Here is a 23,636-nt window from a genome sequence, read left to right as displayed (position 1 = left end):
AAGAAAGACTGCACCGTCTGGATCCAAAGAGAGCGTTGAGCTTCTTTATCAATAGAACAAAGGATTTCAGGCTGGAGGATCAGCTGTTTATTGGATACGTGGGCAAGAGGAGAGGAAAGGCAGTCCACAAGAGAACACTATCCAGGTGGGTTGTTCTTTGCATTAAAATATGTTACTCTTTGGCAAAGAAGGATCCTCCTGAGGGCATTAGAGCTCATTCCACCAGAGCTAAGTCGGCCACTTCGGCCTTAGCCAGAGGTGTTCCTGTGGTCGACATCTGCAAGGCCGCAACTTGGTCGTCCCTTCACACTTTTGCAAAACATTACTGTTTAGATTCTGAGGTTAGAAGGGACGGCCATTTTGCACGGTCAGTGCTGCAGGATTTCTTGGTTTGACCATTTAGGCACCCACCGCCGGGCGTGGTACTGCTTTGGGACTCTATTCATGAGGTGAGGAATCCACAGGTAGTTGTATCCATCAGAAGAACGAGTTACTTACCTTCGGTAACGACTTTTCTGGTGGATACATTAGCTACCTGTGGATTCCTCACGGTCCCACCCGCCTCCCCGTTGCCTTTATGGTCTTGCCAAGTAATCCTTGAGTGCGCTCCTCTTGATCTTTGAGGGTGCAATAGATGTATATATATAATATATTTATATATATATATGGGTATATGTGTATATATCTTTATGTATATACTTGGTGTGTGTATATATTTTTAAAAGAAAGAGTTTTATATATATATATATATATATATATATATGTACATAAAAAAGATTTACAGTTATTCATACAATGTGGTGTATTTTTACAATATAATGGATGTTGCTTTGTTCTTTCATTGCATTGCCTGGTTGTTCTCATGCACGTAAAAAATGATTGGTACTGACGTCCGCACGTCGTCGAGGACCTCTTATTGCCTGTATGACGTCAGACGGCGTCGCGTGCGAGACAGTGACGTCCTCGTCGACGTGCAGAGACTAGTAAGAAGATTTCCGTAGAATGCTGGCGCCATGGGAGTATTCATGAGGTGAGGAATCCACAGGTAGCTAATGTATCCACCAGAAAAGTCGTTACCGAAGGTAAGTAACTCGTTCTTCAGGACACTGACTCGCTCATTCCAGAATGGGATGAATATCAGATCCAAACACCGTCTCCTTCTACGCCACCGCCGGTGGACTCTCCACCGCAGGACATTGGTGGTTTTCACAGTGTGATGGAAAGAGCTGCAAAAAGATTTCAACTGCCAATAACATCAAAGCAGTCAGACTGTTTCCTATATGACTTCAAAGAGGATACTAGGAAGTCAGTAAGAGCAATACCCATTGTTGACTTCATTTGGGAAGAGGGGCTTAAAGTCAAGCAGACTCCATCTTCTATACCGGCAGTGCTACCAAGACTTGAAAAGAAATACAAAGCACCAGACAATTCTACAGCATGTTTGGTTAGTCACCCTAAGCCGGATTCTGTCATATCACAGGCAGCTCAGCGAAGGTCCAGAAATCCGTCTTCATCTTTGACTGTCCCCCCGGATAAGGAGGGATGACGGTTAGATTCGATTGGCAAAAAGTTTTCAACGATGGCGGCCACTACAGTCAGAGCAGCGAATTCCCTGGCAACCCTGGGAAGGTACGACCGCCAGATGTGGTCTGATATGTCGCAGTTTATAAAGCTACTACCGGAGGATAGTAGAGCGGAAGCGTGCAAAATATTACAGGAGGGTGAGAAGATCTCAGCTGAGATTATAGACTGCGCCATAGACGTCTCGTCTACAGGTTTCCGCCAGTTAGCCGGAGCAGCCGTACTCAGGCGTCAGGGGTGGCTGAAAGCTACATCGTTTCGACCAGAGGTGCAATTAAAGATACTGGGCATGCCCTATGATGGTGAGCTCTTGTTCGGTAAGCATGTAGATGATGCTTTGCAATCTATTAAGACAGACACTGAGACAGCCAGATCCCTGGGTAAATTACAATACAGAAGACAGCCCTTTCAAGGAGCGAGAGGAAGAGGGCTCTATTCTTATAGAGGCGGCTCACATCAGTACCGACAATACTCCTCCTACCAGGGACAGTTTAGTTCCACCATTGGCCAGCAACAGCCGCATACTTACCGACAGCCGTCATCCACACACTTCAGACAAGCTGTGGGAGGAAAGTCGACTTACAAAGCCGAAGAGACAGCAAGAAAACACTGACCTTCATCAGTTGCCTGCACCCAACCCCTACACAAACACTCTAATAGGGGGCAGAATTTCCAAGTTTCTCCACCAGTGGTCCCAGATTACTTCAGACAAATGGGTACTCGATATTGTGAGCAGAGGACATACACTGGAATTCAATCAGCCTCCCCCTCACATACCACCAAGGGGTCCCCCACCTGCCCATCTCAAGGAACTTCTAGCGCAGATTGCTATCTTAATACAGAAAGGAGCAATAGAGATCGTACTGAAAAATCAGAGGGGAACAGGTTTTTACTCTCGCTTCTTCCTTATACGGAAAAAGACGGGAGACTGGAGACCTATTTTAGATCTTAGTTCTCTCAACAAATTCCTCAAGAAGCAATCATTTCGCATGATCTCCCCTCAAGATGTCCTACGCCTACTCAACCGGGGAGATTTCATGACGTCCTTAGATCTCCAAGACGCATATTTCCACATTCCCATTCACCCCAGTCATCGGAAATTCTTACGGTTCAGGGTTGCAGGCACTCATTACCAGTTCAGAGTGTTGCCCTTTGGCCTCAGATCGGCCCCAAGAGTGTTCACCAAAGTGTTGGCACCAGTTGCAGCCTACCTCAGGCAACAAGGGATTCAGGTGTTCCCGTACTTAGACGACTGGCTAATAAAAGCACGAACAACGTTAAAAGCTGCCAGGGACACAAAAACATGTTTATCTCTCTTCGGGACACTAGGCTTAACAGTCAATTACCCCAAGTCTCATCTAGATCCTTCGCAGATCATCACCTTTTTAGGAGCCGTCTTGGACACAGTCCAAGCGAGAGCCTTTGCTTCGCACGACAGACAGAAGAGACTTCAAGACCTAGCAACACGTCTCAGCAGAAGAAGGTCCGCTTCTGTTCGGACCTACAAGTCTTTTCTGGGGATGCTTTCTTCTTGCATTCCGTTGATAGAAAACTGTTGTCTACACATGAGAACACTTCAGCAGCAATTGGACAGTCAATGGAAGCAAGTAGAAGGATCTTTCGACAATATAGTTCGAATCACCCCATCAGCAAGACAAGCCCTCAAATGGTGGAAGGATACCCCTCTCATCTCGGAAGGTCTCTCCTTCCTGAAAGACAAACCAGTGCACATTATAACAACAGATGCATCCTTAGAGGGATGGGGTGCACATTTACAAGACCTGTCAGTGAGAGGGAGATGGTCCACTCAGGAGTCGATTCTTCACATAAACGTATTAGAGTTAAGAGCAGTTTCCTTGGCACTCAAGGCCTTCCTCACCAACATCAAAGATTCCTCGGTGTTGATAAGAACAGACAACACCACAGTCATGCATTACCTCAACAAACAGGAGGGTACAAGATCACAGGCATTGTCTCTAGAGGCTCAGAAACTGTGGCATTGGGCGCTTCAGCATCACATATCGATCAGAGCGGAACATCTTCCGGGGATTTCCAACACCTGGGCAGATGCCTTAAGCAGGACTCAAACCAGCTGTCATGAATGGGAACTCAATCAGACAGTTCTCGACCGCCTCTTTCGTCGTTGGGGCAGGCCCAGTCTGGATCTGTTTGCGACCAGAAACAACAGAAAATGCCAACACTTTGCAAGCTGGCGACCGCAGAAAGGATCAAAGGGGAATGCGTTTTTGATCAAATGGTCAGGGATTTATGCCTACGCTTTCCCCCCGCTTCCACTCATCCCAAGACTTCTGCAGAAGATGAAGAGGGAACCATGCCGGCTTCTATTGATTGCTCCCAAATGGCCACGCCAGTTTTGGTTCACGGAGCTTCTATTGCTGTCGGAACAGCCTCACATACGGCTGAGACAAACACCAGACTTGTTAACAACGAATCAGGGGCAGGTCAGTCATCCCAACCCGACTTCTCTTCGATTATCAGCCTGGCTCCTGAATTCTATGAGTTTGACGGCCTAGATATCCCTTCAGACTGCAGGGAAGTGCTTGCCTGTGCCAGAGCTCAGTCTACAAATAGGACGTATAAGCTCAAGTGGAAGAGGTTCTGCATATGGTGTTCAACTTCTAACGTTCACCCTCTGAAGTCCTCTCCAGAACAGCTCCTTCCATACCTGTTGCATTTAGCGAAGTCAGGTCTTTCCCACTCGTCTATCAAGGTCCACCTCGCTGCTATATCCCGTTTCCGACGAACATCAGACTTACCATCTTTATGGTCATCCAGGATAATAAAGCAACTTCTAAAAGGCTTGTTCAGGATGTTCCCGCCAATTCACCGTCCTCCACCTCCATGGCATTTAAATATTGTGCTCTCCCAATTGATGAAACATCCGTTTGAGCCTATTCACAAAGCAGACTTGAAATATATTTCTTTGAAAACAGCCCTTCTTCTGGCCCTCACTTCCGTGAAGAGGGTTAGTGATATCCAGGCATTCACAGTCTCACCACCTTTTCTGCAATTCAAATCAGAGGTGGTCATTCTAAGAACTAATCCAAAATTAATCCCCAAGGTTCCATCGACCTTTCATTTAAATGAGCCGGTGGTTTTGAGAACATTTTTTCCAAATCCTCGAACTCCAGCAGAGTGGGCATTACATTCTCTAGACATTAAACAATGTCTAAAATTCTACATACAAAGGACTAGCAGTTTTCGTAAATCTGAACAACTGTTTATTAGCTATGGGCAGCTCAATAAAGGCAAGGCCGTTTCCAAGCAGGCTATAGCACGCTGGATCTCTTCTACCATACAACTCTGCCACCAGTTAGCAGGAAAACCGTTATCGTCCAATGTCAGAGCGCATTCCACTAGAGCGGTATCCACTTCGGCAGCTCTATTCGCAGGAGTTCCTCTGAACCAGATCTGCAGAGCGGCAACGTGGACGCGTGCCCACACCTTCACCCAGCACTACTGCCTGGATGCTACTGACAGGATGGATGCCGTGGTAGGACAAGCAGTGTTACGTAATTTATTTGCATAAGGTGAGCCAATAATCTCTTTGCCCTCCATCCTCTATGTATTGCCAGACTGATATTTTTCATGTGTGTATATATATATATATATATATATATATATGATTACTATTGATCTATATATTTATATAATCTTTTAAAAATGTTAATAAGCATATTTAACTACCTATATGAGTCCGTATAGGATGAATTGTGAGCAGGCATGCTTTTTGGTGTTGCAGAACTTAACCATCTTTCTTACTGCTGACTACTCTGATTCAAGCATGTGAATCTATGAAAGATACCCCAATACTGGAGAAGAAAACAAGTTACTTACCTGTAACTGTGGTTCTCCAGTATTGGTATCTTTCATAGATTCACATGCGAACCACCCTCCTCCCCAAGGGGGCTCACCTCTTTTATTTTTTCTTAAAATCACTAGTGCAGAGAAATCTGAGAGACTGAGCCTCTGTGCTGAGGATTCTAAAGGGGTGGTCTCGCCTGATTGGCTGAATTTTGAGCTTTTTCTAATGAGGCTGATAGTTAGAAAAGTGAATGTATTTTTTGCTATTGACTACAATGAAAAAAAAAAAAAAAAAAGGGATTTTTATCTATTTATTGCTTTCTATGTACCGTGGGACTCCCACTTCGACGACGGGGAATGATTCAAGCATGTGAATCTATGAAAGATACCAATACTGGAGAACCACAGTTACAGATAAGTAACTTATTTTCGTACACTCTGAAGACCCTCATCAGGACTGCATATACTGCCTTTACCCGGACCACTCGGTTAAGGACTACAAGGTATGTCGCATCTTCTCTTCTAAGACCCTGAAGGATACAGAAGGTAGATTATTAATATGGATGTAGAAACTAAACTCTAGAGACAACCCAGTCTCTGATTCAGACAGCGATGGCTCCTCAACATTGTCCAGAAAGTCATCTAAGAGAGCTAGATCTCACTCAAGACCTTCATCAGAGCAGCCAAGAAAGGCCCACAAAAAGACCACTTCAGGGTCTTATAAAGGCCGCAGTCCTTCCATTTCTCCTCATAAATTCTCCACAAACGGGGAAAGAGGTCATGCCAGCAGCTCTGAAAGGCATAAACAATCATCTTTTGTGCCTCCATCTGCGTCTGCTGAACCTTTCAAAAGGCCCTCCTCTGCTCCTGTGGTGGACAGACCTCTGGCAAAGACTATTCTGTCGATGACAGCCTCATCGTCGATGACATCGGTGAGTGCCTTTTCACTGTCGATGACGGTTTCTACTTTATCATCGCCGATGGCTGTGCTGACGACATCGCCGACGAGCTTCCCACCGTCGACGAGGACAGCGTTGACGATGTCATTGTCGACAATAAGCTACACGTCGTCATCGTCGACGGCAGTAACAATGCTGTCCTCATTGCCATCGTCATCGTCGACGACCTTGTCAACGGTAGCTTCAACATTAAAGCTGTTGACGATTAAAATCTCCATGCGTTTGTCGTCGACGACTCCACCGTCGAAGAAGGCTATATCTGCTCCGTCGATTAGCTCATTGACAACACTGGCGACAAGGGAAAGACAACGCAGAAGTCAGGAAAAACTTACTCCACAGCATACTTTGCCTAGTAAAGTAACCCCTCTGATGCCAGCACATCTTTTGGAGAGTGATGAAGAATCAGATGAGGAGGGACCATTTTGAGCAGCGCCCAGCCCCTCACAGTTGAATGTTTAATATCAAGATGAAGATGAGGTGTATGGCGAAACCTATAACCCGCAGTACTACGCAGGGGACCAGGCATATCAGGAGGATGTATACATGCCAAGCTCTTTACTTTCTGATCTGAGAGCGATGCTTGCAGACTATAGTAGGCGTTTTCCTCCTCAGGAACAGGGACATCCACAGCCTCCTTCTTCATCCGTTTCAAGGGTTACCACTCCACGTCAGAGGCCAACCTCGTTACCACCACAGAATGTGGCCACTTCGGATATGACCATACCACATGACATGGACGTTTCGGAAGGTGATCAAGAAGAAGGAGAACTTCTCAACACCCAGTTGGAGTGGGACGAATATGTGATTCCAGCTCCTCCTTCTCAGGCAAAAGTGGATTCGCCTCCAGATGACACTGGGGAATTCCATAATCTTTTGGAGAGAGCAGCTAAGCATTTTGCACTTCCAATGCCATCTAAGCAAATGGATTGCTTTCTATGTGATTGTAAAGAGTCTTTCCAGAAATCAGTACACTCTATACCGCTAGTCAGTTTCATATGGGAAGAGGGTTTGAAAGTCATGCACAACCCTGCTACAGTTACAGCGGTGCTTCCTCGATTGGACAAGAAGTACAAGGTGCCGGAGGATGCCCCAGCATGTTTGACTGGTCACCCCCATCCAGATTCAGTGGTCGCTCAAGCGGCACAGAGAAGATCCAAGAATCCCTCTGCTCCAATTTCCGAACCTTCGGACAAGGAGGGTAGACGGTTGGATAACATTGGGAAGAGGTTCTCGTCAATGTCTAGCCTCATTATCAGAGCGGCTAACTCCCTGGCAGTGTTAGCCAGATTTGACAGGCAATTATGGGCAGACATCACCCCGCATATTGATCAGTTGCCGGAGGATGTTAAGTCGGAAGCAAAAAAGACATTGCATGAGGGAGAGCTTACTTCAGCGGAAATGATAGATTGTGCTATGGGTTTAGCCACTACTGCGTTTCGTCAGCTCGCAGGTTCGGCTGTACCTTCGGAGGCAAGGCTGGTTTAAGGCCACATCGTTCCATCCTGAAGTCCAGAATAAAATCCTAGATCTTCCTTTTGATGGGCAAGCATTGTTTGGTAAGAATATTGACGAGACACTGCAGTCAATTAAGTCCGACACAGATACAGCAAAATGTTTGGGAACTCTCCTGTGTCGAAAGCCTTCCTTTCGAACCACACGAGGGTGTGGAATGCCTTTGTATAGGGGAGGCTACCAGCAGTACAGATAACCGACGTATCCTTCCTCCTCTCAGCAGTTTCGTCAATACTACACCCAAAAGCAGCCGCCACAAGCGGCCTGTAGCAAATCTGGCTCTCGTCCTGCTAAAGACTCAGCTCGCAGAGCATGATGCATCCAAGGATCCGGCTGCCCCCAACCCTCTTCCCCTGGTTCTAGGTGGAAATATATCTCTGTTTTTCCAACAATGGCACGCCATAACATCGGACAAGTGGGTCTTACCGCTCATAAAGCACAGACACACACTAGAATTTGTCCAAATACCTCCTCCCAATCCTCCTCGCTGAACTTCACCGAAGTACCCAGAACAACTCAAGAGACAGATTAACAAAATGCTCCTCAAAGGCGCAATAGAAAGAGTACCTCCATCACAGCGAGGAAGGGTTTTTTACTCTGGATTCTTTCTCATTCCCAAAAAGTGGAAGGACTGGAGGCCGATCCTCGATCTCAGAGAATTACTACTTGAGAAAACAATCCTTTCTCATGATAAGCCTTCAGGATGTCCTTCTGCGATTGAACGAGGGAGCTTTTATGTCTACACTAGACCTAAAGGATGCCTATTTCCACATCCCCATTCACCCAGCCCACAGACAATACCTGAGATTCATGGTAACCAGAAGCCATTTTCAATTTCGAGTCCTTCCATTTGGCCTAAAGTCAGCTCCCAGGATATTCACGAAGTGCCTAGCCCCTACTGCAGCCTTTCTCAGGAGAAGAAAACATCAAGTATTCTCATACCCGGACAATTGGCTGATAAAAGCAGAAACCTATAAAGGAGCACGCAGGTCAACAGAAAAGTGTGTTTCCTTGCTCAGCAGCTCAGGCCTGACTCTCAACTGGGAGAAATCCAAACCCCATCCATCACGCAGGATCACTTTTCTAGGTGCAAATCTGGACACCCAATCCACCATGGCATGTCCCACGGCGGAAAGACAGCAGAAACTAATATCTCTAGCGAGATCGATTCAAATAAAAGACTACTTTCTGATGGATACAACTACCTGTGGATTCCTCACCTTATGAATTCTCCCAATGCGGCAGCAATCACCGAAAATTTTCTTCCCAGCTCTGCACGTCGACAAGGACGTCACAATTGCCCGACTCCACGCGACTCCGTCTGACGTCATCGTGGCAATAAGAGGTCCTCGCCGGCGTGCTGACATCAGTTCCCTTTTTCTGTGCCTTTGAAGCATAAGTTTTCTCCTAGCTCTTGGGAAAGTCTACTGTTGTCGAAGGTGTTGATTGTTGTTACAATGTCTCCCCTATGAAATCCAGTTTTAAACCTTGTCGGGAGTGCGGGGGTCACATGTCTGTGACCGATACACACAATAATTGCCTGTGGTGCTTGAGTTCTGTGCACGATGTGGAGGAGTCTGGGTCCTGCCAGAAAATGAACCCGAAGGTGCTGAAGGAGAGGGAGGCCAAATTATTTTTGGCCAAGGCGAAGAAGGACAGGAGTCATCGGCGGTCTTCTTCCGGAAAATCCTCAAAGTCACACAAGAAACGGCATCAACATCATTCCCGGCGTCGTTTGGATAGAGGTTGGTCTCAGTCGTAGTCTCCATCCAGTCGGCGTCGTGCGACGTGGGAGGTGAGCCCGATGGTGACTCCACAGCAGAGTCCTCAGGCTTCTCCGGCGCCGTCAGTCTTCGAGGTGGTTGAGCTTCAGGGAAGTCCTCGCTTCTCACCTGGAGCGCAGTTGGATGTTCCAGATCCGGCACCGACGCCGCAGGAGGAGCAGCGGTATCCTGGCTTCCCTACTCCGGGAGCGGATCCGGCGGCATTTCTGAATGTCATATTTAAAATCTTCAACACTATGGCTCCTGGTGGTGCACCGGCTGCTCCACAGGTCCTTTGGCCTTTACATTGGGTGCTCCGGCTCCATACAAGCCGGCGCCATTTATGCCCTTTTATCCTGCGGAGGGTGTTGGTCCTGCACCAATGCCGATGGTATTGCCTGGAAGACCTTTGACACCGATGTCTTCACCTGTTAGACCGGTGGAGCCGATGATGTCGCCTCAGGTTCGATCGACGCTAGTGAAGTGGCCCGAGAGTCCACGGCGCCGATGGGTTTGGTTCCTGCGACGGATGAATCCGGAGATCAGGGTGTGTCTGCTGGTCATCAGTCAAGCTTGAAGCCGATGTTGTCGACGTCGGCGAATTCCGTCTCGACGCCAAGATTAGAGGCCAGATTAAGATCTAGGAGAAGAGCACTGAGGCTCTTAGAGGAGCAGGAATATCACAGGCAGCTCCTGGAGGAAGGAGAAATTGCTCAGCCCCTGGGGGATTATCCGGGCTTGGACTCGGCAAGTGGTTTAGACACTTCCCCTGAGTTGGATCTAGCCTCTCCAGGTGAATACACAGGAGAGGCAGCCTCTTTTCATTCGGTGGTACGAAAGGCAGCAGAGTTCCTGGACCTCCCACTACCTGCTGCAGAGGTTAAGTCCAACATCTTGACTGAGGTCCTGCATCCTGCTTCAGCTGCTGCGGAGCCACTATTTCCTTTTAATGATGCTCTTACGGAGCCCATTCTGGAAGTCTGGAAGAAGCCTGTGACATCGTCAGCTGTCAACAGATCAGTGGCAAGAAGGTACAGGGTGGATCCGGGCGATCCGGGGTTCCTGTCACAACATCCGACTACGGAGAGTTTGGTGGTCCAGGCTTATTGCTCCTCTCGTTCGGCTCCAAGTTCCTTCCCTGCTACACCTTCAGACAGAGAGTCCAAGAGGATGGAGCAGTCGGCCAAAAAGACCTTTTCATCCTGCAGCATGGCCCTCAAATCTGCCAATGCGACTTGTGTATTGGGCAGGTACATTCATGCCCTGATGGACGCAGCTAAAACTGTGGTACCTGATCTGCCTCTAGAATTGCAGGGACTCCGGTCGGATGCGCAGGCTGCAGCTAGGCAAATCATCCAGTCGGGCCTGGATACTACAGACTCTGTGGCCAGGGCGATGGACACTTCCATTGTCACCAGTAAGCATGCGTTGTTGAGATCTTCAGGATTCTCTATGAATGTCCAGACGACCCTTTTGGACCTACCTTTTGATGGGGACAAATTATTTGGAGCTAAAGCTGACTCTGCCTTAGAGCGTTTTAAGGAAAGCAGGGCTTCTGCCAAGTCCTTGGGCCTTCTGGCTTCCACTACCCCCCCATTCAGGTTTAGGGGCTTCGGGAGAAGAACTCCCTTTCCTTGGAGACCTCAATTGGCAGCCCAGTAGCCTTCAAGTCTGCCCTCGAGGTCCTTTAGAGAGCGGGGTAGGGTTAGAACAAGAGGGTCCACCCAGCAGCACACTGCCTCCTCCTCTTCCTCAGGGGGGACACAGCAAGGAAAGCAGCCTTAGTTCATTATGTCTCATGTGTCTCCTGTAGGGGGAAGGTTATTTCATGTTTTCTGCGAATGGGAGTTAGTCATATCGGACTCCTGGGTTCTCAACATTGTGGGGAATGGTTATGCCCTTCCTTTTCAGGACTTTCCTCCGCTTTTCCCTCCCCGTCCATCCTTTTGCACTGAAGACCATCTCCTGTTGTTGCAGCAGGAAGTTCTAGTCCTTTTATCGAAAGGGGCAGTGGAGTTGGTCCAGAGCAGGAAAGGGGTCAGGGTTTTTATTCTAGATATTTCCTGATCACCAAGAAGGATGGTCGGTTGAGGCCCATCCTGGACCCGAGGGTTTTGAATTGGTTCCTCAAACAGGAGAAATTAAAAATGTGACCGTAGCGCAGGTGCTTCAGGCGTTGAACAAAGAGGATTGGATGGTGTCTGTCGACTTACAGGATGCTTTCTTTCATATCTCTATTCTGAAGTTGCACAGGAAGTATCTCCGGTTTGTGGTAGGGTCGCAACACTACCAGTTTGCGGTCCTTCCTTTTGGTCTTACTTCAGCGCCTTGAGTCTTCACGAAGGTGATGGCGGTGGTTGCAACAAATCTCAGGAGGAAGGGAATATCAGTATTCCCTTACTTGGACGACTAGTTGATCAAAGCCAAGTCTCCAGAGCTTGTGCTGCATCACCTGCAGATGACAACCCGGCTGTTGTTCGATCTGGGGTTTTCGGTAAACGTGCCCAAATCTCACCTAGAGCCCTCTCAGCACCTCCTGTTCATAGGGGCAGTACTGGACACAACGTTGGATCGAACTTTTCCTCCGCCTCAGTGGATTCAGGACATTCAGGTGTTGATTCCAATGTTTCAAAATGGAGCGGTTGTTTCAGTCCTCAAGGTCCTACGTCTGCTCGGTCTGTTCGCTTCTTGCATTCTGTTGGTCACTCATACACGCTGGCACATGAGGGCTGTTCAGTGGTGCCTCCGCAGGCAGTGGTTTCAACACAAAGGGGATCTTGAGGAGTCCATAACGATCTCCAGAGATGCTGCGGCGGATCTACTATGGTGGGCTGTGGACAACAATCTTTCACAAGGAAGGCCGTTTTCACTACCGCCTCCAGTGCCACGGTCATAACGGATGCGTCCACTCTAGGGTGGGGAGCACATCCGGGAGACCTGGAGGTCAAAGGTCATTGGTCTCCAGTGGAACAGATGTTTCATATGAGTCTATTGGAATTGCGGGCGATACGTCTGGCTCTCAAGGCCTTCCTCCCCTCCCTTCGTGGTCAGTCGGTCCAAGTCCTGATGGACAACATTACTGCGATGTGGCACATCAACAAGCAGGGAGGAGTAGGGTCGTACCTTCTCTGCAGAGAGGCTCTGCGGCTTTGGTCCTGGGCTCAGGACCATCGGATTTGCTTAGTAGCAAACTATCTGGCTGGAGTTCTAAACGTGCGTGCGGACAGTTGCAGTCGACATTTCTTGGCCGATCATGAGTGGCGTCTCCATCCAGACCTGATCCATTACATTTTCAAGATGTGGGGGTTTCCTCAGGTAGACCTGTTTGCCACTCGGGAGAACGGGCAGTTGCTTTATGCGTTTCCCCCCATACCCTTGATTCCTCGGGTTCTGAGGAAGATTCGCCAAGACCGGGCCCAAGTTATCTAAATAGCTCCGGATTGGCCGAGAAGGGTGTGGTACACAGACCTTCACCAACTCTCACTGTGCCCTCTGCTCCGTCTCCCTCTAGACCTCCTCTCGCAGTCGCAGGGGCAGGTTCTACACCCCCACCTCCAGAGCCTGCAACTATGTGCCTGGAGATTGAATGGGGCAATCTGAATTCTTTTTCTCTCCCGCCAGAAGTGGTGGACTTTATTTTATCGGCCAGGCGACACTCCACCAAGACTGTCTATCCCGGTAGATGGGCGAAATTTGTTACTTGGTGTGGAGAGAGACAAATTGATCCCTTAAAGGCCCATTTATCTGATATTTTGCTATTTGCACTTTCATTGGCACAGAAGGGTTGCGCAGTTGCAACGGTGAAAGGCTATTTATCACCGCTGTCGGCTTTTTGTTGCCTTCCTGATCAACCTTCCTTATTTAAGTCACCTATAGTTCTTTGGTTCCTTTAAGGGTTAACTAACAAGTTTCCTCCCACTCCATTTGTTATGCTTCAGTGGGATTTGAATTTAGTTCTCACTTTTCTAATGGTTTCACCGTTTGAACCTTTGTATTCTTGCCCATTAAGGCTATTGGTTTTGAAGACAGTTTTTCTCACAGCCATCACGTCTGCTAGGCGTGTGAGTGAGCTACAGGCTCTTAGTGTAAAACCCCCTTTCACATCCTTTGATGCAGACAAGGTGGTGCTGAGAACCAGGGCAGCTTTCCAACCAAAGGTAGTCACTCCATTTCATATGGGGCAATCCATAACACTCTTGTCCTTTTTCCCGCCTCCCCATCCATCGAAGGGGGAGGAGAGACTGCATCGACTTGACCCAAGGAGGGCTTTAAGCTTTTATATTGAAAGGACCAGAGAGTTTCGAGTGGACGATCAACTCTTCATTGGCTATGTGGGGAAGAAGAAAGGAATGGCAGTCCACAAGAGAACACTGTCCAGGTGGGTCATTCTTTGCATTAAACTCTGTTATTCTTTGGCAAAGAAGGTTCCTCCTTTTGGTATTAGGGCCCATTCCACCACGGCTAAGTCTGCCACTTCAGCCTTGGCAAGAGGTGTCCTGGTTGCTGAGATCTGTAAGGCCGCAACTTGGGCTTCCATCCACACTTTCACAAAGCATTATTGCTTGGATTAGGAAGTTAGGAGGGATGGTCATTTTGCACGTTTTGTGCTGCAGGATTTCTTGGTGTGACCATTCAGGCACCAGCCTCCTAGTGCCGTACTGCTTTGGGACTCTATTCATAAGGTGAGGAATCCACAGGTAGTTGTATGCATCAGAAGAACAAGTTACTTACCTTCGGTAACGCCTTTTCTGGTGGATACACTACCTACCTGTGGATTCCTCACAGTCCCACCCGCCTCCCCGTTTCCGGTCTGGTCATACCAAGATTTCTTTGGGTGTATATGTATATTCGTTTTTGCTCTTTTTATTTGAATAAATATTATGATGTATTATATTTGATTGATGTAAGGAAATGCCTCCTTGGCATGGTTACCCCCTAAGTTTTTGCCTTTGCTGATGCCAAGTTTTGATTGAAAGTGTGCTGGGACCCTGCTAACCAGGCCCCAGCACAAGTGTTCTTTGCCTAAACTGTACCTTTGTCTCCACAATTGGCAGAGCCCTGGCACTCAGGTAAGTCCCTTGTAACTGGTACCCCTGATACCAAGGGCCCTGATGCCAGGGAAGGTCTCTAAGGGCTGCAGCATGTCTTATGCCACCCTGAGGACCACTCACTCAGCACATGCACACTGCCTCACAGCTTGTGTGTGCTGGTGGGGAGAGAATTACTAAGTCGACATGGCACTCCCCCCAGAGTGCCATGCCAACCTCACACTGCCTGTGACATAGGTAAGTCATCCCTCTAGCAGGCCTTACAGCCCTAAGGCAGGGTGCACTATACCACAGGTGCAGGCATATGTGCATGAGCACTATGCCCCTACAGTGTCTAAGCAAAACCTTAGACATTGTAAGTGCAGGGTAGCCATAAGAGTATATGGTCTGTGAGTTTGTCAAACACAAACTCCACAGTTCCATAATGGCTACACTGAAATCTGGGAAGTTTGGTGTCAAACTTCTCAGCACAATAAATGCACTCTGATGCCAGTGTGCAATTAATTGTAACATGCACCCAGAGGGCATCTTAGATATGCCCCCTGAAAACCAATCCAACTTCTAGTGTAGGCTGACCAGTTCCTGCCAGCCTGCCACAAACCAGACAAGTTGCTGGCCACATGGGGAGAGTGCGTTTGTCACTCTGTGGCCAGGAACAAAGCCTGTACTGGGTGGAGGTGCTTCACACCTCCCCCGGCAGGAACTGTAACACCTGGCTGTGAGCCTCAAAGGCTCACCCCTTTTGTTACCGCGCTCCAGGGCACCCCAACTAGTGGAGATGCCCGCCCCTTCGGCCACTGCCCCCACTTTTGGCAGCAAGGCTGGAGGAGATAATGAGAAAAACAAGGAGGAGTCACCCACCAGTCAGGACAGACCCTAGGGAGTCCTAAGCTGAGGTGACTCCTACCTTTAGAAATCCTCCATCTTAAGTTTGGAGGATTCCCCCAATAGGATTAGGGATGTGCCCCCCTCCCCTCAGGGAGGAGACACAAAGAGGGTGTAGCCACCCTCCAGAACAGTAGCCATTGGCTACTGCCCTCCCAGACCTACACACACCCCTAAATTTAGTATTTATGGGCACCCCAGAACCCAGGAAATCAGATTCCTGCAACCTGAACTACAAAGAAGGACTGCTGACCTACAAGCCTGCAGAGACGACAGACGACGACACCTGCTTTGGCCCCAGCCCTACCAGCCTGTCTCCAGAGTAGAAAACCTGCAACCAGCGACGCATCCAACAGGGACCAGTGACCTCTGAAGCCTCAGAGGACTGCCCTGACCCCCAGGACCAAGAAAATCATGTGAGCAGCGGCTCTGCTCAAGAACAGCTATATCTTTGCAACAAAGAAGCAACTTTCAAAGAACTCACTCTTCCCACTGGAAGCGTGAGACTTCACACTCTGCACCCGATGCCCCGGATCGAGATCCAGAGAACAAACTCTACAGGGAGGACTCCCCGGCGACTGCAACCCCGTGAGTAGCCTGAGACGACCCCCTGAGATCCCACAGCAACGCCTGCAGAAAGAATCCAGAGGCTCCCCCTGACCACGACTGCCTGTAACAAGGGACCCGATGCCTGCACCAAGCACTGCACCCGCAGCCCCCAGGACCTGAAGGAACTGAACTTCAGTGCAGGAGTGACCCCCAGGTGACCCTCTGCCTAGCCCAGGTGGTGGCTGTCCCAAGAAGCCCCTCCATGTGCCTGCCTGCACCGCTAGAGTGACCCCCGGTTCATTAATTGAATCCTATCTAAAATCCAACGCCTGCTTTGCACACTGCACCCGGCCACCACTGTGCCGCTGAGGGTGTGTTTTGTGTGCCTACTTGTGTCCCCTCCAATGCTCTACAAAACCCCTCTGGTCTGCCCCTGAGGACGCAGGTACTTACCTGCTGGCAGACTGGAACCTGAGCACCCCTGTTCTCCATAGGCGCCTATGTGTTTTGGGCATCTCTTTGACCTCTGCACCTGACCGGCCCTGAGCTGCTGGTGTGGTAACTTTGGGGTTGCCTTGAACCCCCAACGGTGGGCTGCCTATGCCCAGGAACTGAGACTTGTAAGTGTCTTACATACCTTACAATCTAACCTTTACTTACCTCCCCCAGGAACTGTTGATTTTTGCACTGTGTCCACTTTTAAAATAGCTTATTGACATGTTAACAAAGACTGTATATGATATTGCTTTTTTTCAAAGTTCCTAACTTACCTGTGTGGAGTACCTTGCATTTTATGTATTTACTTCAAACCTTGAACCTGTGGTTCTTAAAATAAACTAAGAAAATATATTTTACTATATGAAAACCTATTGGCCTGGAGTAAGTCTTTGAGTGTGTGTTCCTCATTTATTGCCTGTGCGTGTACAACAAATGCTTAACACTACCCTCTGATAAGCCTACTGCTCGACCACACTACCACAAAATAGAGCATTAGAATTATCTAATTTTGCCACTATCGTACCTCTAAGGGGAACCCTTGGACTCTGTGCACACAATTTCTTACTTTGAAATAGTATATACAGAGCCAACTTCCTACAATTGATATATATATATTGAGTTTGTGAAGTCGGTGATCATCTGTTCGCCTCAAAGGCACGTAAAAAAATGGTGAAAACTGACATCAGCATGCCGGCGAGGACCTCTTATTGCCATGATGATGTCAGATGGAGTCGCGTGGAGTGGGGCAATTGTGACGTCCTCGCAGAGCTGGGAAGAACATTTCTGTTGAATGCTGGCGCATTGGGAGAATTCAGAAGGTGAGGAATCCACAGGTAGCTAGTGTATCCACCAGAAAAGGCGTTACCGAAGGTATGTAACTTGTTCTTTCAATACGCTTCTTCAAGTCCTTATTGGGAATGATGTCCTCATGCATATCTCTAGTTCCTCTCTGCAGACTCAAAATGCGCCCCTTGCAAGAGCAGCTCAATCTGCAATGGCTCCAGGTTTCAGGGAGCTTCGAAGATCGGATAAACATTACTCCCGCAATTATTAAAGCTCTGGTGTGGTGGTCCCAAAAACATAATCTATCTATCGGTCTATCGTTTCTTCAACGCCTAGCACTGTGGCCAATCACCACAGATGCCTTCCTGGAAGGTTCGGGAGCGGTTTTACGAGACCTACGGGTAAGTGGCAAGTGGCCACTAGAGTTACGAACAAGGCACATCAATCTGCTGGAGCTGAAAGCAGTTGATCTAGCTTTACAGGCTTTCCTCCCAAAGAATGCCGGTTTAGAAGTGGTAATAAGAATTGACAACACCACTACAATGCATTACCTCAACAAACAGGGAGGCACAAGATCTCTTCCTCTCTCCAGGGAAGCTCAGAAAATCTGGAACTGGGCGTCGCAGCAGGGCATCCTGCTCACAGCAGTGCACCTTCCAGGCATACAGAACACAATAGCAGACTTGCTCAGCAGGCAAAAATCAATGTGTCATGAATGGGAACTGGACCAGTCCACAGTCAACCACATTTTTTCCCAGTGGGGTACACCCAAACTCGACCTATTCACCAGCAAGTTGAACGCCAAATGCCAATACTTCGCAAGCTGACATCACCAAAAGGGATCGTGGGGAATGCATTTTCTATAGTTTGGTCAGGAATCTTTGCATACGCTTTTCCACCAATCCCCTTGATTCTGAAAGCCCTAACAAAGATGAAGAGAGAACCATGCACGCTGATATTAACAGCCCCGTACTGGCCTCTCCAACATTGGTCTGCAGAGCTTCTTCTGTCAGTGAAGCCTCACATCCTACTGAGAATATCTCCGCATCTGCTAACAATGAGCAGCGGTCAGATCTTGCATCCGGATCCTCAATCAATGTGATTATCAGCATGGCTCCTGAGCACAGGGAATTTGCACATTTAAATATTCCGCAAGAGTGCAGGGACATTCTATTCAAAGGGGTATTTCCTTTACGGACTAGGTATTCTCACACACTATATAGTGTCATGCTTCATCATTTGAACACCTAGCCCCACCCAGGTAGGACAGTGCCACCTGGGCGGACTCAACCTCACCGTTAAAAGAACGGGAGGGAGTGCGTAAATATATTTTATCTAGAGATAATGGGATCCAGCTAAGCTAAGGAACTACAAAAACACCTAGGCAGTTACCTGTGTGTGATCTACACTTTTAATAGTGGTGTCTGCTGGTGTATTAAAAACAAGGACAGGACACCTCGGTGAGAATATGGACTCACTGGGTCACCTATCTAAAACACGGCCAACATGTTTCTGCCCTCTACTATGAGCCATGGAAGGTCTGGGGGCATTCTTCAGAGCCTAGGATCCCCAAACAACATGCAAAGTGCATATAGATAAACCACAGGCAGGGGGGGAAGAAATAATTGGAACAAATGAGAGGGCCTACCTGTAGCAAGGAACTACCTCGCGGAGGCCCCAATATCTAAGGCTACTGGCCTCAGATTCCAGGAGAGGGTCCAGCGAGGGTTCGTCTAGGCGCACAGCGAGCGCCTCCTTTGACATAAGTGTGACTATAAGGGGACTGTCCTACCTGGGCGGGGCTAGGTGGCCAAATGAGGAAGCATGACACTATATAGTGTGTGAGACCACCTAGTCCGTAAAGGAAATATCCCCTTCTCTCACTCACCCTACACAGCACCCACACCGCCTGTTTTCTACACCCAGTGAGGTCTAGGAGCCCACGGATAATTTCTCGTGACTGTAGCTCCATATCATTGGTGAACCCCATACTTTTCTGTGTTGACTAGTTTTAGATGTAGGGAGCTAGTATGGGCTGATTCCCACCAAATATATGTTTCTTATCTCCCTTAAACTCTCCGGTTGTGTTACAACATTCTATTCAAAGCCAGAGTAACCAGCACCAACAAGGCTTACTCTTGTAAGTGGAAAAGGTTTTGTTTGTGGTGTCATCAAAACCAAGTTGATACTCTCTCCTCATCTCCGGAGCAGATATTACCTTATTTGTTGCATTTAGCACAATCAGGACTTGCGCATTGCTCTATAAAGGTGCAACTACCGTCTTACAGACGCTCAGATTCTTCACCTTCGTTATGGTCCTCTAGGTTGATAAAACAATTTCTGAAAGGGCTTTTCAGAGTGTTTCTGCCATTCAGACCTCCTCCTCCCTCTTGGAATTTAAATATTGTTCTTGCACAACTTATGAAGCAGCCTTTCGAGCCAATTCATCGAGCTTCTATGAAATTCCTCTCCTGGAAAGTTGCCTTACTTGTTGCCCTCACATCAGCCTGACGAGTCAGTGAGATACAAGCACTTTCCATACAGGAGCCATTTTTGTAGATCAAAAAAGAAAGGCTAATCTTGTGCACGAATCCACATTTTATCCCAAAGGTCCCTTCAGATTTTCATCTGAATGAGCCCTTAGTTTTCAAGACATTTTTTCCAGGTCTGACAACACCTGCGGAGAGAACATTGCATTCTTTAGACATTAAAAGGTGTATTAAATTATATTTAGACCGGACTAAACCACGTCGTAGGTCCAATCAACTGTTTGTAGCTTACAGTGCACCCAGACGTGGTCAACCGCTCTCTAAACAGAGCATAGCTAGATGGATCTCTTCAGCAATTCAGTTTTACCATCAGACAGCGGGCAAGCCACTACATTTGTCTGTCCGTGCGCATTCAACGCGGGGAGTTTCTTCTTCGGCAGCACTGTTTGTTGGTGTACCGCTGCAAGACATTTGTGGAGCAGCAATGTGGAAGAGCTGCCATACGTTTACCAGACATTACTGCTTGGAAGCACTATCTGAAGGAGAGGTAGCAGTGGGTCAAGCAGTCCTCAGGAACCTTTTCCAGTGAAGGTGAGCCACTTCTCTCATCCCACCATCCTGACGTCAGGTATGCACATTGTCTTTGACTAGTCGTCTCTGATTCATGCTAAATGCTTATGGTGATGTGACTATAATGTTTAAAAACAAAGAGAGAATATGATTGCGATATATTGATGTATGTCATCATGCTTTCACAGTATGTATTGAACAGATTGCAGGAGTGTTACGATGTGCATATGTACTGCTTGCTACTCTGATTTAAGCATGTGAATCTATGAAAGTTCCAATACTGGAGTAAGAAAATTAGTTACTTATCTGTAACTTTAGGTCTCCAGTATTGGAATCTTTCATAGATTCACATGCGACCCGCCCACTTCCCCGGAGAAGCTCACCTTCACCTCTCTTTTTCTTTGTCATGTTATACGCACTTGTGCTTTGAAAATCTGAGGTACTGGAGCTTCTCGCGAGAGGGTTCTAGAGGGTGGTGCCTCCTGATTGGTGGATTCTGAAGTTTGGTCCTTTTTCTTAAAATTACTCTGAGAGAGTTAAAGTAAGAGGCCTAAGGGCCCTTAGGTTTAAATCTATAGTAACACTGCATGGTTAAATGTACCGGGGGCTCCCATCTCGACGACGGGGAATGATTCAAGCATGTGAATCTATGAAAGATTCCAATACTGGAGAGCTAAAGTTACAGGTAAGTAACTAATTTTCTTTTCAGAACTAGTCATTTTGGGCACTGGAGTCAGCTCATAAAATGAAAGATGGAAAATATGTTATTTATGCCCATAAGAAATTAATAAGCATTACAAACCACAAGATCATGCATGGCAGTCACATCAATCCCTGTGACAACATCCCGTGCGCTACTCTGTTTTCTTATCTCTTTCGTCTTCTGCTATCAGACTGGGCCTGAGTCACAAAAAATCTGACTTTCCATAGGTTTCCTCCTACGTTTGAAGCTGATCTCCAGCTTTTTTGTGCAATTCACTAAGAAGTCCAGGAATATTCCTGGAAGCTAACAGTCGCAGGTGCCTAGGGAAACTACTGAATTCCTATTGTGTATTCTGTAAATTCACATACATAAATGTGCATAGTGGGTGCTTTCACACTTAAATGCCCTGCTGTTGTGCAATTGCACTGTACATTTTTTTATTAAAATTTCTACATGCAGAAATATTTTCCCCCACTCGCAAAACATCTTCCTCTTGAACTGTGTCCTAAGAGCAAGGTGAAGTTCAGTTATTTGACCCAGACAGCTAAGACCATTGTTACAACCAATGGCGGCCAGTAATTTTAGGAGGCAGGGGGGCGGGCAGGACATACAGGCACACATGCACACTCACACTCATTCATTCACATGCATGCGCACACACACATCCAAGCACATCACTCATTATCAAATATTCATACATAAACACACGCAAACACCAAACATTCATTAAAAAAAAAACACACCTACCTTCAGCTCTTCCTTGGAAATCCCAGGAGGGTTGGGACTGCTGTCTTCCCTCACTGGCTAACCTAAGATCAGCCATGAGGGAAGGCAGCTGGGAGCCTGCGCTAGCGCATGTCTAGCTCCTGTCTGTCTGACCTGAAAATGAAGAGTGTCTGTCAGACTGACCTTTGCTCAGCCTGATAGACACTCTTCTTGAGGGGCAAAAGGTGGGGGGCGGTGTGGCTCCACAGCCCCAAAGGAGTGGCCGTGGCTGGTTCTAACCTTCCCAGCGGGTTTGTGAAGACTAGATTAAACCGGAAGTAAAAATTGAACTAAAAAAAGCTCCCAATGTCGGCAGAATCTGTGAGTTGGTGGAACTAAACTTTATACAGTGGTGAGACACCCAACCTTCAGTCACAACCATTAGATGTCTTTGGCAAATGGTGCATAGAGATATATTTGTGTCCCATCGTCCTACTGATGTATGGAAATGCCAAACCTGCCCACCAACCTATACTGATTTTGGCTGTGTATTTTTGTCTTTGGTATTTCCCACTTCATTAAAAGAGGGCAAAATAAATATTGCTCCAAAAAAGCGAAGGTCTTACGTTAAGAAACTGTATGGAGTCATGTTGGTAGCCATACAACAATAGTTACAACATTGTCCTATTAATTTACTATCTGAAACAATTCCACTAAACCCAAAAGCTGTTGTCTTATCTTCATGCAAACTCGTTTGCAAAGTTCTCTGCAGAGAGGTCAAAAGGATCCAACAGTATTAGCAATTGAAAAAGTATTTTTGTTGTTTCCCAACTCACCAAACCAAAACTACAGGAGCGCTTATATTGTGAAATTGATCGAAGCTTACATATTGGAGAAGTTAAACCTAACGTTTCTTATTTTTTTGATAAATTAGTTTAAGAAGTAAGAAAGAATTAAAAGAGTGCCTTACCTACCTGGTTCCGTGTTTTGTGGGATTTCTGCAGCCACACCCTCCACTGGTCGTACAGCTTGATACTGAGGTTGGAGCAGCCGTAGGCGTGTTTCTTCACCCAGCCAAAAAATTGCTTGAGTTCCCGTCGTAGCGTAGAGTTCTGTTCGTTGCCCTTAGGGTCGCACACCCCTGTGATCCTTTCTGAAACCAGCCAAAAGCCCATTTGTTGTAGGGTTAAATCATTCTTATTGAGTAGACGTTGTACATACACAACAACAAAATGATAAAAAAGCATTCTCCATGTCATGGGTATTCACAAATATTTTCCCAGGGGCCACAAAGTTTGGTCTGTGGTGCGACCGAGGGCCGCATTGATGCTAGCAGCATGCCAATCAAAGGAAGGAGGGGGCTCTGGTTGGGGAGAGTTTGTGGTGTTATGGTGGCGATAGGGGGCAGCAAAGCATATGGATCTAGTGGCTGAATCGCACAATGTGAAACCAGAAAACCTGGCGTTAATCCCAGCTTTCCCACTTTACCAAACTGCGTGATCCTAGGCAATTGTCTTATTTCACATTCCCTTCTTTTTCTTCATTATTGTATTAGGAGGACCTCACAATGCATGACTTTGGCATGTGCGCTTTGCAAACCTTTCTCCTGTGTTTGATTTCATAAACTATAAAGTTGTTCATGTATAATAGCAAATCAGGCCAATCAAAGAGTGCAGATAACAACTGACTTGCTTCTTAGTTCACTATTGGCATTGTTATCAAGGTGGGGGTAAGAATGAATGTCGGGTGGGGGAAAGAATGAAAGT

At 47.3% G+C, this 23,636-nt stretch overlaps 1 protein-coding gene across 3 annotated transcripts in view; it reads right to left on the bottom strand.

The window, feature by feature from the left end:
• The window catches only part of CRLF1 (cytokine receptor like factor 1), a 136,701-nt gene that overhangs the window by 14,406 nt on the left and 98,659 nt on the right, over nucleotides 1-23,636 (bottom strand). For 2 of the 3 annotated variants that reach the window (XM_069215840.1, XM_069215842.1), the window contains exon 7: nucleotides 22,845-23,023. In XM_069215840.1, the coding sequence (XP_069071941.1) occupies nucleotides 22,845-23,023 (179 nt within the window). Of the gene's footprint in view, nucleotides 1-22,840; nucleotides 23,024-23,636 lie in introns of all 3 variants that reach the window. The other variant, XM_069215841.1, reaches the window with a different exon arrangement.

The sequence above is a fragment of the Pleurodeles waltl genome, chromosome 12 (assembly GCF_031143425.1).
Source record: "Pleurodeles waltl isolate 20211129_DDA chromosome 12, aPleWal1.hap1.20221129, whole genome shotgun sequence".
In the NCBI taxonomy this organism is placed as follows: domain Eukaryota; kingdom Metazoa; phylum Chordata; class Amphibia; order Caudata; family Salamandridae; genus Pleurodeles; species Pleurodeles waltl.
The sequence above is the reverse complement of the archived record's forward strand: the minus strand, read 5'-3'. Positions and strand labels throughout refer to the sequence as shown.